The 16,524-nt window shown below is 47.8% G+C and overlaps 1 protein-coding gene across 2 annotated transcripts; it reads left to right on the plus strand.

The window, feature by feature from the left end:
- The first annotated feature begins 723 nt into the window (after positions 1 to 723).
- On the plus strand, positions 724 to 15,000 carry LOC140899945 (tumor necrosis factor receptor superfamily member 14). Of its 2 annotated transcripts, XM_073316277.2 has the most exons (8): positions 728 to 2,825; positions 4,106 to 4,211; positions 5,801 to 5,926; positions 7,039 to 7,194; positions 9,949 to 10,039; positions 10,344 to 10,513; positions 11,632 to 11,648; positions 13,529 to 15,000. In XM_073316277.2, exons 1-8 carry the CDS (start codon positions 2,817 to 2,819, stop codon positions 13,649 to 13,651), a joined length of 798 nt encoding a protein of 265 aa, XP_073172378.1. In that variant the 5' UTR covers positions 728 to 2,816; the 3' UTR covers positions 13,652 to 15,000. The 2 variants fall into 2 exon arrangements, with proteins under 2 accessions (XP_073172379.1, XP_073172378.1); XM_073316278.2 differs by lacking the exon at positions 11,632 to 11,648 and having other exon boundaries at positions 724 to 2,825; positions 13,529 to 13,616.
- The last annotated feature ends 1,524 nt before the right edge of the window (positions 15,001 to 16,524 follow it).

Below are 16,524 nucleotides of genomic sequence, written 5' to 3' on the forward strand. Positions count from 1 at the left end.
GTGGCACCTTAGAGACTAACCAATTTATTAGAGCATGAGCTTTCGTGAGCTACAGCTCACTTTATCAGATGCATATCGTGGAAACTGCAGCAGACTTTATATATACACAGAGAATATGAAACAATACCTCCTCCCACCCCACTGTCCTGCTGGTAATAGCTTATCTAAAGTGATCATCAGGTGGGCCATTTCCAGCACAAATCCAGGTTTTCTCACCCTCCACCCCCCCACACAAATTCACTCTCCTGCTGGTGATAGCCCATCCAAAGTGACAACTCTTTACACAATGTGCATGACAATCAAGTTGGGCTATTTCCTGCACAAATCCAGGTTTTCTCACATCCCCCCCACCCCCATACACACACAAACTCACTCTCCTGCTGGTAATAGCTCATCCAAACTGACCACTCTTCAAGTTTAAATCCAAGTTAAACCAGAACATCTGTGGGGGGGGGGGGTAGGAAAAAACAAGAGGAAACAGGCTACCTTGCATAATGACTTAGCCACTCCCAGTCTCTATTTAAGCCTAAATTAATAGTATCCAATTTGCTAATGAATTCCAATTCAGCAGTTTCTCGCTGGAGTCTGGATCTGAAGTTTTTTTGTTTTAAGATAGCGACCTTCATGTCTGATTGCGTGACCAGAGAGATTGAAGTGTTCTCCGACTGGTTTATGAATGTGAGCTGTAGCTCACGAAAGCTTATGCTCAAATAAATTGGTTAGTCTCTAAGGTGCCACAAGTACTCCTTTTCTATCTGGATGTAAAATCCCAACGTAGCCATGGCACAGGTAGTTTTTACCTCCATGTGATCCTTCCAGGGTCAACACTATGTGCCCACTATACCGTGGGTTTCAGGGGTGCCATTTCAGATTTGGGGGGGGCAACTTTAACTGTGATTCCAAGGGCAACTTAGGGACCTGAAAACTCTATGTGTTGTTTTTTTTTCCAGATAACTTCAAACATTAAGAAAATTCTATGTTTTAAAGTTGAGACAAAAACGGAGACTTCTGAGGTATATCGGGGCCACTGCAGGCAGGAAAGAAAAATCAACAGGCAGAGGTGCTCTTCCTTTAGAAAGAAAGTTGGAGGGTCAAATCTTCTAGTCCTTAATCAACTAAAACTTCTATTGCAGTCATATTGGCTCAGGGACTAGATTTTCTGGCATATTCTGAACAGTGCTCAGCACACAGATGGTGCCCAGTGAATAATGCAAATCATGACAATAATCATCGACTTGATGGACTCAGTGGATGGTGTTTCTGTTCTTTGTTCTGGAATTGGCCTGAGTACAGCTGAAATCCTAAGAATTTTGCGGCATAAACACATCTGATACTCGTACTTTCTCGTTCCTTTCTTTTCTCAAACTCAGAACAAAAAATGACTGAACAAAATGGTTTTCAGTTAAAATGTAAAACTGCACAGCAGCCATTGCTCTACAACCCAGCATGGGGCAGAACCTGCCACCCCTTCGAAGTTAAGTGATCTCCTCTCATCTGACTCTCATTCTCCATCCTTCCTAACCTCTGTGCTGCTTTTCATGCTGTCAACCATGACATCCATCCTGGGACCATTTGCAGGAGTCTCAGAGAACTGGCCGCCTTGGTTTTGCTCCCATCTATCAGAGTCGCTGGATAGGGAGCTAGCCCTGAAACACCTGGGTTCTACTCCCTCCAGGGACTTCCTCTCTAACCCCTGGCCAGTGCTGTAAGGACAGAGGTTTTTAGGCACCCAAAGATACAGCTTGACATCTAATGGGGTTTGCAAAGCACCTAACTTTCTAAGTGCATTTGAAAATCTCACTAGGTGCCTGAAAACCTTTGAAAATCTGGCCTTTAAAAGGCTGTGTGTGCCTCAGTGCCCCACCTGTACAATGGGGATAACAGCATTGCTCTACCTCACTGAGGGGCTGGGAGGAGAAACAGATTAGACGTTGTGATGTGCAGCCTCAGATACCATGGTGATGAGGCCACATAAATACCACAGACAGAGTGGGAGCCTCTCTATACATGGCTAGCCCCGCTCTGGGTCTGACCCCGTCTTTTCATCTACATCCCCAAATCTCCCCCTTTTCTGAATGTAACCTTGGCTCAGTGCTTTGCTGTATTTTTTCTTCCTCCCCTGTTCTCTCGAACACAACCCCTCCTCCCTCTCCCCCCTCCACAGAGGGATTTCTCTTTTACAGGCTAAACTTCCATACCCTTAATCCCCAGCCCTTTCTTATCTTAATCACCCAGCCTCTGTTTGTAAACAAAATCCTGACTCCCTGCCCCAGGGGCACCTCTCCTGTGCACAACCTCACACTAACCCCGTACTGTAGTGAAGAGCTCCACCTGGGAGCTTGCACACCTCCTGTATGAAACTGGGGGGGCTCTGGCCCTCCCCTGCCCCCCGAATTGGCGCCCTTGGTGGGTTGACTTTAAGTATCTCTTTCCGTATAACAACACAGTATAAGCCTGAAGCCCAGCCCATTGGGATAGTCCCCGCCTGCTTGTCTAATTGCACTTTCACTTTTGAGTTGGGCTGGGTCGGAGCTGGTCTCTTGGCTGCTGCTGCTGGGCCTGGATTAGAACCGGAACCAGCCCAGAACTTTGGACTTTTTGTCCTGCGAGCAGGCCCAGGGAGTTCCCCGGAGAAGGGGGCGAAGGCTCCAGGGGACGGACACCCCAGGACAGGGCGGTGGCACCAGGCTCACTGAGGCTTGCAGCTTGTTGCCAATGATCAGGACCTGGAGGCCGCGCTGAGCTGTAGAGGTCAGAGACTCCATGCCCTGCGGGGGGGCAGAAGCCCACACACTCTGCGGTCTGTTCTCAGGACCATGCTCTGGGTAAGTGGATCACAAAAGTTCCTGAAATAAAATGGAGCTAATGAGATTGAACCTGCCCAGCAAACCCAGCAGAGAGACTGTGGGAGGTTTGGGGGTGCCCATGTCTACTGTGACTAATAATAAGATCCCAGGAATGTGAATTCTTTACATTTACCCTTTTTTTTGCTAACGCAAACTACACACCCTTGGCTTGCAGGAGTTTGGGGTTGTTTATTCCTTGGTCGAGAAAATCTCTCTGCATTTTAGAAGCTGTTGGGCTCCATCTGGTGGAAATAGCAAAGCACAAGCAAAATGACTATTGAAAATACAGTATAACTTTTCTGCCTTCATTTCGTAGGAAAAAAACACCGCTGGGAGATTTTGGTTTGTTCTCATCAGCTGATACTCAGCCTGGAGCTGGGGGGGGGTCTAAGTGGATAGTGTTTTCATTGTGTAGCTTGGCAGAAGTTTTTTTTAACGGACACTGATTTTAGAAAAACAAATAATCCGACCCCCAAAGTTGCCATTTGAAAGAGGAAATGTTTGAGGATTCTAAATGGACAGTTGCTCGTTGTGGTGCTTTGCATTGACTTTGCTGCTCCAACCCCATAGTTTTGTTGTTTTGTATCTGCCATTTCCTCCCATGGTTTCCGTGGTTGTGTGGACGTGAGGGACAGGCCAGCACAGGGAATAACGCTTGGCCCACATGGAAGTTGTGCTGATGGGTCTCAGTTTGGGGCTTTCCATGGCCAATCGTATTTTAGTCCTTCCATTTTGGGTGTTACAGTGTAAACTGAAGCTCGTGCTAAGTTCAACTGTATTCCGAGCACTCGGCAAAATGCATCATGTATAAAACATCCTTGCTGCAGAATTTGCGGCTTGTCCTTCACTCTCTCCCTGTTTGGCAAGACCTTTGAAGTGGTAAGCGTCCTTTGTTTTGATAACATTAAACACAGATTTTTCCCCCCCAATACTAGATAGGGATGACACAGTGACACATCCTGTTACTGGGTGTACAGCAGGAGGTATGTCTCAGAAGTCAGGAATATGTGTCACATATTGCATGCACAGGTCTGAAGCGACACTGGGCAGTTTTGCTGGTGACGGTGCCTGTTTCAATCCACATGTTGTCTGTGTTCCATTTTTGGAAAATAGTGAGCAGCAAGGAGCAAAACCATGGGCGGTGGGTGAACCGCAGGCTCAGGGAGGCTAATCAGTGCCACAGTGCTACCAGCCCCTCCCCATCTGCTTTTGAGCTGCCATGATGCGAATCAGAAACTCTTTCTTCTTTTTCCCTAAAGATTTTTGTCATTTTCTTGATAACACAACTGCCGCCTTCCGAAGCTGTAAAATGCTACCCAGGCGAATATGAAATAAATGGCGAATGCTGTCCCATGTGCAGTGCTGGTAGGTATATATAATTCATTCTTTAAAAGTCATGACCCTTCCCAAGAGAGTCCAATTGCCTGGCCTCCTCCGGAGACATTGATCGCCTCTATTACTGTGAATCTGACTGGTGGTGACACGGATCTCTCCATGTAAACATCTACATTGCTTGTTACTCACCTGTCAGTGGAGGACATAGAGAGGATGGTTCTTGTGGCCTGGGACACAGGAGATCCAGAAGGACTGGGATACTTTGGGCAAGTCACTTTCTCCATAACACCTCTCTTCCTCACCTGTTGAGGCCTGTCAGAGGCTAGGTCAGGTTGGACCAGCTGCTGGCCTGCTCCCTTGACTGACTTCACTGCTGGGGAACCAGTAAGCCGAGTTGCATCGCGGGGCAGTCACAGCACCCGAGTGGCTGGTGGATCAGCAGTTCTGAGTCCTGCTTAGCAGCCTGGCACCCAGAGAAGAACAGCGGCTGCTCAATGTGTACCCTGCCTGCAGCTGGGCTTGCCTAGTCCTTGGTCCTGCTCTGTCCTAGCCCTGCTCCAGCCAGCTTCCGTCCTTACCCCAGCCCTGTCCTGGCTTCGGACCCCCACCCCCGACCCTTGGTTATGCCTCCTGACTGTGACTCTGGTTAACCCTTTGGCTTCTGACCCTTGGCTGCGCCTTCTGACTACAACCCTACTTTACCCTGCGGCTCTTGCACTCGGCTTCTGTCACTCCAGTACTGACCATTGGCTTGTTCCTGGACCCTGCCCCCCTGGACCCAGCTCTGACCGGTGGTCTGAACTCTTGTTTCCATCTCTAGGCCTGACGGCCCATGGCCCAGATCTCTGCCCTGATTGACTGTAACACAGACAATACACTGTCCCCATTAGGATTCACTGTATTCACCCTTTGCCCTGCATCCGGGATCCCCCAGCCCTTCCCCAGCCCCTCACAGTCCCCTTCTATCAGGATCCTACTGATCTTTCCTCTGCACAGGGACCTCTGCCAGTCCCAGCCCAGCCACAGCCCTGCGCCAGGCAGCTGTCCAGCAGGCTGCTGTGGACACCAGGACTCCCCCAGGCCCTCTCGTCTCAATTTACCTCTTACAGTACTAGAGGACTGGCCACAGGCAGCCACCTGACTTCTTAGTCCCTGGCCCTTTCTGGTCATATGATCCCTCCAGTCACTTGCTTCACCTGGGGATTCTCCATCCCCCTAGGAGGAACTACAGTACTCAGAACTGCATCTTTTAAAGGGCCAAGATCCTGACTGGTCACAGTGGGGACACACGCATCTGTCAGCGGTCCTGTAACCGGTACACAGAGTCTAAGCACGACTGTACTAGGGATACTGCTGATAAGGGAGGGGTGTGAGTTATGAGTGTGAGTTTCTGTCTACGCTGTTCCTGTGTTGTGCAGAAATAGAGGATTTCGGGTCTGGCAGTCTAGTTCTGAGACGTTTACCTTTTATTTCCAGTGATGGTGTGTGCAACATGTAAAATCCACACACATAGCATGTGCATTTGTCCTGCATAATGACCTGCTTTTGCAATCTCTGTATGAATGCATTAAATATATTAGCCTGGTTTACACAGGAGCTAATTGTTTTGTTTGCTTTAGGGACTAGGGTGGTCAAACATTGTAGAGAAAGTAGCAGCACAACTTGCATGCCTTGTGTGGACGACACATATACAGAGCATCCCAATGGCCTAACGGAATGCATGAGATGTAAACTGTGCGATGCAGGTAAGGAAGCTGCTCTGTGTGTGGGTGGATTTTAATTATTTTTTTCTGAGTTGTCTCCCCCGGCCCACACATACAAAAGCAGCCTAGTTGTTAGGGTCCAGGACTGGAAGTCAAGAGACCTGGGTTCCGCTCACAGTTCTCTTACTGAGTTCCTTGCAGTCTTGGGCAAATCACGGAAGTGGAGATTTCTGGCACAGTGCATGGGCTTTAGTCGCACATCTTCCACTGATTAAGGTCTGTGGAATCATCCCGGGAGATTCTTCTCAGGAGGAAAGTGGATCTGTAGATTTAGCAGAAGAAGAACAAACACAATAAACAATAATTGTAATCAAACATTTCAGATGGTATCCTTTGTCCTAGAGCAGCAGCACTGCACCCTCAGGATCTGGATTGTACGTGGGGAAGGCTATAACCTTCCCTTTCAGGGCCCAGATCCTGAGCAGTGGCTGAGGAACACGCAACTACCTCAGGAGGCGGGAGTGACATGAGTGACAGTGAGCAACCATTGCGCTCCTCTGTTTATGGGGGCATTAAGGTCTGGTCCCCAGCATGAATTAGAACAGCCTGCAGGCTGCTCTAGTTTACATCAGCTGCCTATGGCCCCAAAGGCCGTCCCAGCACAAGGGGATCATCTGGGCAGCCAGGAGGAGAGGTTGTGTAGCAGGTGTTATGGCCACTCCAAAATCTCACTACAGTGGAGTGCTCCTCCAGTGACCAGCTGGATTGGAGGTTGTGGTCCTTTATCTGTGGCTACTGGGAGCCTCATTCTCCACCGCCTTGTCATTATTCACACCCGTGCAGATGAATGCAGAATGGGTAAAAAGCGTGATCTCAACTGCAGTTGTGTAGAGAACACTGATTTGGTAGCATTTTGCATGCAGCCTTTGCACAGATGTAAATACAACACAAGATGAAGGGCAGTGGAGAATCAGGCTCCAGAAGGTTCTGTTTACATGGCAACACTTGTTAAATGGAGTCATCATAACAAACCCCTCTAGCTCCTGTGCCCTGTACCATGGATAAGCAATGACTGGGGATACACATTAATTTTTGTATCTGCTCTGTTTAGTTCCCATGTAAATGTATTTGTGATGCATGTAACTTTCCTTTAGGAGCCAGACTGATAATAAAAGAAAAATGCTCATATACGAAGAACACCATGTGCGGCTGCGACCTGGGGTATTTCTGCAGGCACATTGCAGGCCTGGACTGTGAAATGTGTCGTCCCTCCACCATCTGCCTGCCTGGCTCTATGGTGAAAGAACCTGGTAAGGCAACATAACTTCTGTAATACCAAGGGGAAACCCTGCAGTCACAGAACGAATCTGGAGCAGGGCAAACTGGTTGAGACTTGATCCAGGTGAGACTGAGGTGATGCTGGTGAGCTGGGGAAGCAGCCGGAAGAGTGGCTGAGCTGTAGATGGGCCCCCCTCTTTGAGTGAGCGTGACTGCCAGTTGTAACAGCGTTGCACAGCTCCAGGGTGGTTCAGAGCACGTGCTGAGCCGGATGCCCAGGTCACAGCTGTGGTGAACAGCACTTCTTTCCATCTGTGCCTGGCCAGACGCCTCTGACCTCTTCTCCCTAAGGCAGGAGTCTCTGCTGAACTGTGCTCTGCCTGGGGCCACCCTTTGGACCCTGCAGAATGCAGCAGCCTGCTGACGGAGTGGAGTTGCCTGTTGGTACCATGTAGGAATTGGGTTTGACCTGTAGAGACAGAAGTGGTTTGGGTCCTGACTGAGATGGAGCTCCCTCAATATACGTGGGAGGCAGGGGGTGGGAGGGAGAAAGCTGCTAGGGGTCCTTCACTCTGGAATTGCTCTTCCCTGCCTGGGGTCCTGCCCTATAGCTGAGCTCCGGTCATCTTCCAGGCCAGACACAAAGCTACCATCCCCCTGCTAAACATGCATGAAAAATACAGGGGCAAGGTTAAGTGTTACAGGTTGTGACGAGCTGAGACTCCTCTGGGTGTCGTTGGACACTTGCATGATGCTCTTTCAGGCAGCAATTTGCATGAGGCCGTGGGTTTGCACTCACACATGTTGGCAGCCGACCTACGCAGCAGCAGAGCGCAGTGTGAGTTCAGCTTCAACTTGCACACCAGAAACAGAGCTCCGTCAAGCACGCTTTTGGGCAGAGAATTCTGTTAGTAAGACAAGTGTGCTAAACACACCCTTTTCTTGAAACAATGCCCCCTTTGGAGCGCCTATGGTGCAACAGACTTGTTCAGCAACACATTTTCCACTGGTGCAGAATCCCCGTGAATTACACTGGAGTACATCGCTGCTGTAGACACATAAGTCCCTTTACAGAGAGAGAGGGTGTGGATCCAGCCCACGGTCTATTCCTAGGGTTTCTGATCAAGGGCACATGTGAGTAATTGACTAACCAAAAGTATCTGAAGCTCATCAGTTATTAGAGCAAAGAACCATGACTGTCCAGCGAGGCGTGTATTTCTGAAGGTGGATACTGTGTAGGGTGATGTGAGCTTAACGCCCTGAGAGCTCGGCACTTGGAGATACTGGGATGGGAGCTGCTGTCGAAAAGCAGAGTGTGTGGTGTTTTTCCATTTACATGTCAGCCAGGCTGTTCAGTAGCATTTCTACACTGTGACAGAAAGGGAGGTTGCAGAGAAGTGCAGGAAAAGGCAAAGAGGTGCCTTACAATGACATGCTAGGAAGGGACCTAATTTTGTCGGTGTCAACAGGGGATGAGGGGAGGCAGCCTGCCAGCAGTCTAGGAGCCTGTGGGGCAGCCAGGCTCCTGGCAGGGAGCTGCCAGCAGAGCCAAGAGACCGGGCTCTCAGCTCCCCACACTGCCTGTCTTCGGTCGGTGGAAGCCCTCCTGGTTAGGACATGCACCACTGGCCCAAGGAGGGTAGTGTGGAAATGCACCACCGAGGCCATTACTGCGATGGCTGTAAGTCGACCTAATATGTACATAGGTCTGCAAGTCCAAGTCCCAAAACCCGAGTGCCCTCCACCCCTATTCCCCCTACCCGGGCCATATGGAATTGGAGGCTTCAGAATAAAAGTTCATGTACATGACAGTGTCCTACGATAATTTTTTTATTTACATTTCCAAGCTCTTTCCAAAGGTAATAAAATGATCTCCAGGCTATATTCGGGGATCGTTTCATCAGGGGGTGGAAGCAGACAGCTATTTAAGAGTTCATAGCCTTGCATCAGGTTAGGTCAGAAAGTGAAGACTATTATTTTCAATTAATTACAAGAGGAATGTAGGTAAGTGGACTATAATTCCTCAGAGAGGAATTTGGTTAGGAGATGTGTACATGGGATTTCCAAGGCACAGGGACCTCATGTTTACATGTGATATGAAAGCCAGCAGAAGCACAGCTTCTCCTTGCACCAGTCTATCTCCTTGCATGACCCATCACCATAGTGTTTGGGAACCTAGGGTAGAAGTAGTAGGTGGCAGCATCACTTCCAGACACATTCTGGGGAGTAATCCTGGCCCCTCTGAAGACAATGGGTTGGGACAATGCCCCAGGATTTCACCCATGTCTCCCAGCCAGCACCTGCTTAGCCTGTGAGCACTGACCACATCCCAGCATAAACTGGTAGCACGGCAGGATAAGTCTTAAATATTTTCAAATTCCAGCTTCCTTATCTTCATCCAGTGTCCTTTGGGCATTTAACCCCTTCACTGCTGTGTTCTGTTGCAGCTTTTTTGCTATTTCACAACTTGCCACCATTATTTTGAATCTTACTATTCCTTCGGGATGTTGGCCCTTGTAATGGCCCAGGTATGTGGGGCAGCAGGAGGTGCATTTTTCCCCATGTACCTGTGCTCTATGAGTACTGACAGATTTAGTTCAGGGCAGGAATAAAACACCAGCGCAGATCTATTCTTCAAGTGCTAACTCCTGAACTGACCTAGGTGGCTCTGCAACATAGTGGGGGTGGTGACAGTGGGGAAATGCGGCTGGAGACCTTTCTGAAATCAAAGCTCCTTGAGGCCCCACATTCAGAAAAGTATCCAGTTATGTTCTCCTCTTTTACAGGCACAGAATTCTATGACAACGTATGTGAGGTTTGCCCTGATGGAACCTTCTCAGCAACCAACATGTCACGCACCTGTCAGCCATGGACCAAGTAGGTGACTCTGACGACACATGGCCTTTTCTCTTGCAGTGGCTTTACACGCTGCGCTCTGTCCTTTCATTCATTGTTATTCAATATGCAGGTGTCTGTCGCTCAAAGGGCCCAATCCTACAGCCTTGAAATGAGTGGGAGTTTGGCCTGTCCACAGACTGCAGGGTCAGAATCTGGATGCAGTCTTATCATTTTTGATAGAAAATATTAAGGAATCCATCTGATGGAATGTCGGGTGCCCCGAGACAGTGGGAAGGCTGTAGATATGCTGACATGTTTAATAACATGTCTTCCTTCATCTTAGGTGTGAAGAGGAAGGGATGACAGAACTAAAGGCCGGGACAGCCACTTCTAATGCAGTCTGTGTACAAAGAAGCCTTTCTGTCACAGCGATAGCATTGATAATTGTCCTGGCAGTTTTATCTGTATTTGCTGGAACAGCGTTCTTTTTATGGCGGAGGAAGAAGAGGGAAAGTGAGTTACCACATAAGTAAGAAAAGCGTGGGACGTGTGAAACCTGTCAAAGGGTCTCTAAAGGGGTCTGACTGGCAGAGTTCATACTTCCCACATTGGTCTTTGTTTCACCCTGGAACATGCCAAACTGTAACTGGAATTGCCTCTTCAAACTGAGAATCCTGTGAGAGTCTAAATCTCTCTTCTTAAAGGGTTGCCTTTAAGACCCGCTGACCCTAAATGTGACCTACTTTACGGGGTGAACTGGCTGGTCCCAGGCCAGGGGGCTGCGCTATCGTCCCAGCTGCAGTGGACATGCCCCCCGCCCAGCTTGGGAAGATCCTCTCCCTCCCCAGCTCATGGCCAAAACCGGCCTTTTTCCCAGGCCAGGTTCTGCAGTGGCTTAAAATACCAGCTGTTCACATTCTCCAAGCAACCTGGACCAGTTCTCCCCTCCTGATGATCTTTCCTGCTTGTATCTGATCTGTGTTTACAAAGTTCCCTTTTCATTCACTGGGGGAGCAGCGATGTTAATGGAACGGTAATTTGGGTCATAACCTGTTACTCCTTCAGAAATAAGAATCTCAGGTTTTCCCCATCTACCAAGAGAAGAACATGTTCTCAGGTCCAAGAGAGAACGTTGTTTACTGGTTATAACCTGGGACTGGGAATCAGGACTCCTGGATAATAGTCTCAGCTCTGCCAATGACCAGAGGTGTGAATTTGGGAAATCGCTTAATTTCCTTGTGCCATAGTGTAGCTGTTTGGCATAATGCCCAACTTATAGGGTTATGTGGCTTGCTGTTTGCAAAACTCTCTGAGATCCTTAGAGGCTAGGTGCTGTATCAATGCAAAGCATTGTTAGAGCCCAAAATCACATTGGATTAGCATTGTCACATAACCACCTTCCTCTCCCAGCGGGGTGATTCCTCAAGATGCTGCTAAGTGTAGTGCAAAGCGCAGTTACAGCAGAGCGGGGCCACGTTCTGTGGATGTGCACACACATGGCCCCAATGAATCGCAGAGAGCTGTGCATGTGTCTAAGGGCAGGACTTGGCCCTGGGACATTAATACAGAAACATGTTAATACAAAATGCACCAGACCGTTTTCTGACGAGGTTGTTTCTTTTTCTTTGCAGCTGCACAGGCCATAGGGGTGAGTTGTCTGGTCTTTTATTTACTATGCACAAGCAACTGGAGCAGGGGTTTGCTGGATGGTATGAGTGTCTCTGCCATGACTATGTCTGCTTGCCACAGAAGTCTCTGATAACAAGTGTGTGTTTGCATAAACTCTGAAGTCCCCACTGGTGAAGTGAGATTAGTACCAAGCACTCTGAAATCAGGAGACCTTGGCTCTATTCCCAACTCTGTCACTGAGTCACTATGGGACTTTGGGGCAAGTCTTTTAAACATTATGATCCAGATCCTCAAAGGTATTTAATGTCCATTGATTTTAAAGGTATTCAGGCTCCTGATTTCAATGGAAGTTAGGAGCCTAAATATCTTGGAGGGTCTGGGTCAATGCGCCTCACTTTCTGCATCTGTAAAATGGGAAAAATACCTACCTTAGGGGGTACCATGGGACTTGACTATCCCCTACCCCCCACACTTACACACGCATACTCTGTGGCTGTGCAAGGCCCTGAAGCAGCAGAATCAATTACTTGGGCTGTGCATAGACCATGATTTGCTCCATGATGTTTGTAAAGTGCTTTGAGATCCCTGAATTGAAGATACCATAGGAGTGCAAAATATTATTATTCAGCATTAAATGTGCCACAGGATTAAGATTGGCAGTAAACTGACATCTATAATCCAAAAAATGTAATGAACCTTAGTAACAAATGGCTTGATTGACTCTTAATTCCACCCTGAGTGATAGCACACTTTAAAGCAAAAGAATCTTTAAAATCTGAAGTTAAAATGGACTTTTTTCTTTTGTCTTTTGGCCCTTTAATCTCCCAGGCATGTAACCTGGAGCCAAGCTACTTAAACATATATGAGAGAGACAAGGTGGGTGAGGTAAAATCTTTCTTTTATTGGTGGAAGAGATTCTGGTGATACCAGACAATCACTACATTCTTGAAGGAACTCACACTGGAAAAATGATAAAAGACAAAAACACCCTGTCACCCATGAGTGAAACTTTTCACAAAGCAGTCACTCCCTATCTGACTTATCATTCCTCGTCCTCAAAGGAAACCTTCACAACACCTTTCAAAAACGAGCTTAAATTCATAACTCTGCTAGACACTGAAAATCATGGTCTCAACAGTTTTCAGAGTAGCAGCCGTGTTAGTCTGTATTCGCAAAAAGAAAAGGAAGACTTGTGGCACCTTAGAGACTAACCAATTTATTTGAGCATAAGCTTTCGTGAGCTACAGCTCACAGTGACACTGGTTTTACGGGTCATTACAACAATTTGTAACCTACTAACCCTGCTTTGTCCTATGATTTGCAGAGGTGATAAATGCTCACTTCATTATAAGTGGTTTCTTGCAACATGCGTGAACCTCTTCTGCTTAACAATCCATCCCACCTTGTATTTAGCTGTTACACTCTGGTTACCTTTCCCAGACCCGAAGGAGAGCTCTGGGAAGCTTGAAAGTGTGTCTCTTTCCTCAACAGAAGTTGGTTCAAGAAATGATATTACTTCACCCACCTTGTGTCTCTTTCAACATATTTGGTTTGGAAATGGGCCTGTCTAGAACAGTTGCTGTTTTATGCCAGATTTATCTATATCTTTATGGCATTACACAGTTTAAGATGATGCAAAATTAGCTAATTACAGAGTCTAAGATCCATCCAGGAAATATTGGACACTATTTATAGGAAAAAATCATGCCAGACAGTATAACTTACACTTTTGTTCTAAGTGGGGAACTACATTAATAAGTATTATAATACTTCATCATAATGAATAAGAAAACAAATTCTAAGAGAACTCTAGCAGGTGCTAGGAAAATGTACCAGCCATTTGATTGATAGTAACTGAATGTTCATCATCTGTTTGTTTTACTTTGTCATATTTTAAAGGATGAGCTAAGAGAAGAGGTTGTGAAAAATTTGATATGGACTAGAAAGAAAGGGAGTGATACAAACCTTCCTGTTCAGGAAACTACTAAAAACCCGAGCACATCCGCCCTTCCCAGCACCTGAACAAACACAGGCAAGAGCAGATTTTTCAAAGAGGGAAGAGAAAAAGCCATTCGTCAGCTCTGCAAGTGATAGAGGAGGAACACAGAGAGGAGTCCCTACTACAGATCTAGGGAAATGGCCACCAGCACTGGTTTCTTCTGAAGGCTCAGGACTACTCTAGAAAAAGCTGAATGATCAAGGACAGAAAATCGATCAGAGTTTAGTGACTGGATGCTTCTGAAAATCCCTCTTCACTGGATTCTAGTGAGCATCATCAATGTAACTTTAGTCTTTCTGGCTATCTCCTGTTATTCTGAAGCCTTCCTCACTGACACATTCCTAGGTGTAATGTCAGCAGACTCTGGGCTCTTGGTTTCATTCAGTAACTACACTTAAGCTTCCCTTTATTCATTAAAATGTTTGAGAGTTCCCACTCACACACCACAAATACTTAACCAGGTATTCAGGAATGTTTACTGTACCAGTTGCTCTTCCATATTGGACCAGGGGAACACAAAGCATATAGTCAAAATGGATTTTATACATAGCTTTAGTTTTATAACAGGGCAGCAGAGATGTTGTATTGCTATAAATATTAGCTCTTAATATACCTTCTCTGAGGGTAAGATAAAATCCCAGGTAAGAAGCATGGTTCTTAATAGTGACGTTTGGAGGGGGGACTGCACCATCTTGCTACCCTTGATAAAGCAGCAGTCAGATGGCTGGACAATCTAGGTATGGATTTGTGATGCGTATGAAAGAAGAAGACCGTGAAGTCACATTCACCCCAGAGCAACCTTCCTGTCAGTGGGAGTAATGGGTTGTGAAGCTTCATTCATTAATGTATTTAAGCACTGCAGTGCTTGGATGAGGGGCGTTACCACAGAGAATAGCAGCATGATTATTATTCTATGGCATGGTAGAAGTGGGTCTTGCGGAGGGATTTGAAGGAGAGTGCTGTGGCCTTTTCGATGAGTCTGGAGCGATGAACCAGGTGTACAGGAGCCGTGGAAGAAAGAGCCAAGGTGCTTGTGGGAGAGGCAGATGACTGGGTGATGGAGGCTGCCATTGTGGGAGGCCTGGGGATGCTGGGGGCGATGCAGTAAGACATAGGAGCAGGCAAGTAGGGAAAGGCTGCGTTATGAGGAGTCTTAAAGGTAGGGAAGAGACCCTTGTGTTCTATAGAGTGCAGAAGGGTGAGGCTACATTCACACCAGTGTGTTAACCCTTGAGGGCTCAGCTGATTACTAGTTCATCAGTAAGGCATTCCCTGGGAAATATCCCATGGTCTTCCACCCTCTGACTTCACCCCCTCAACCAAGCTTCACAATCATCATTACTGTGTACAGTATTAAATTGTTTAAAACTTATACTCTGTGTGTGTGTGTATGTGTGTGTGTATATATATAAAATACAGTCTTTTGTCTGGCAAAAAAAATTTACCTGGAACCTAACCCCCCCATTTACATTAATTCTTATGGGAAATTGGATTCACTTAACACAGGGGTGGGCAAACCTTTTGGCCCAAGGGCCACATCTGGGTACGGAAATTGTATGGCAGGTCATGAATGTTTACGAAATTGGGGGTTGGGGTGCGGGAGGGCATGAGGGCTCTAGCTGGGGGTGTGAGTTCTGGGGTGGGGCTGGAGATGAGGGTTTGGGGGTGCAGCAGGGTGCTCTGGGCTGGGACTGAGGGGTTCGGAGGGCGTGAGGGGGATCAGGGCTGGGGCAGGGGGTTGGGGCATGGGAGGAGGCAGGTGGGCAGTCCCCGGATGGTGCTTACCTCAAGCAGCTCCCAGAAACAGCAGCATGTCCCCCCTCTGGCTCCTACACAGAGGCGTAGCCAGGTGGATCTGCACGCTGCCCTGTCTGCAGGTGCCGCCCCTGCAGCTCCCATTGGCTGTGGTTCTTGGCCAATGGGAGCTGTGGGGGTAGTACTTGGTGTGGGGGCAGCGTGCAGAGCCCCCTGACTGCCCCTACACGTAGGAGCCGGAGAAGGGATGTGCCACTGCTTCCAGGAGCTGTGCGGAGTGGGGCAAGAGCCTGACCCCGCTCCCCAGCTGGAGCGATGGGGCGAGCTTCAGACCCCACTTCCCATGGAGAGCTTGAGGGCTGGATCAAAACGTCTGGAAGGCCAGATGTGGCACCCGGGGCCATAGTTTGCCCACCTCTGGCTTAACATCGTTTCGCTTAAAGTAGTATTTTTCAGGAACATAACTACAATGTTAAGCGAGGAGTTACTATATAGTGATGGGGGGCAGTGAGGAACGTCCTCAGCGTTTGGAGGCGGTTAGAGCTGAGGTTTTGGTTCCGGCTCATCTCTGCTTTAATTAATGTTCGTTAATTTTCGCCGTGGCTAATGATTGTTCGTAAAGCACTGTGAGAGCCTGGTATGAAAGGCGCTAGAGGAATGTAAACTATTGTTAATAACGACTGTTTATTGTGTTATTCACTGCGGCCTAGTGATGAGAGGATGCCACGGTTCCAGCCTGGCCTGTGACGCACGTGTCTCATTGCTGTGTGACCTGGGTAAACCACAGAGATCTGCTCTCAGTGTAGGAGGAGGTAACAATATTGTAATAGGCTTCCCCCCTCCCCATTAGTTGGGTGTGGTTGGCTTTGGTTTGAGGGAGAGCCTGGAGGAATGGGGCTAAAACAAGGGCTCACTAGGAGTGGGGGGTGGTGAGGCTGCCTGACCAGTTCTTGGGGTACCATAGTTGGGGATCTGACTGCCTGAAAGTTGGTTGGATGTTTTGACAATGTGGTCCCGCCTCACTCCTTTGGCTACCCCTGATGTTACCAGTATTAACCGTCCCTGCCTCACAACCAGAGGGGAAGTGTGGCTAATGTCCATGACACAGTGTAAGATCCTCAGATGAGAGAAAGGAGCTAAG

The sequence above is a fragment of the Lepidochelys kempii genome, chromosome 18 (assembly GCF_965140285.1).
Source record: "Lepidochelys kempii isolate rLepKem1 chromosome 18, rLepKem1.hap1, whole genome shotgun sequence".
Classification (NCBI taxonomy): Eukaryota; Metazoa; Chordata; order Testudines; family Cheloniidae; genus Lepidochelys; species Lepidochelys kempii.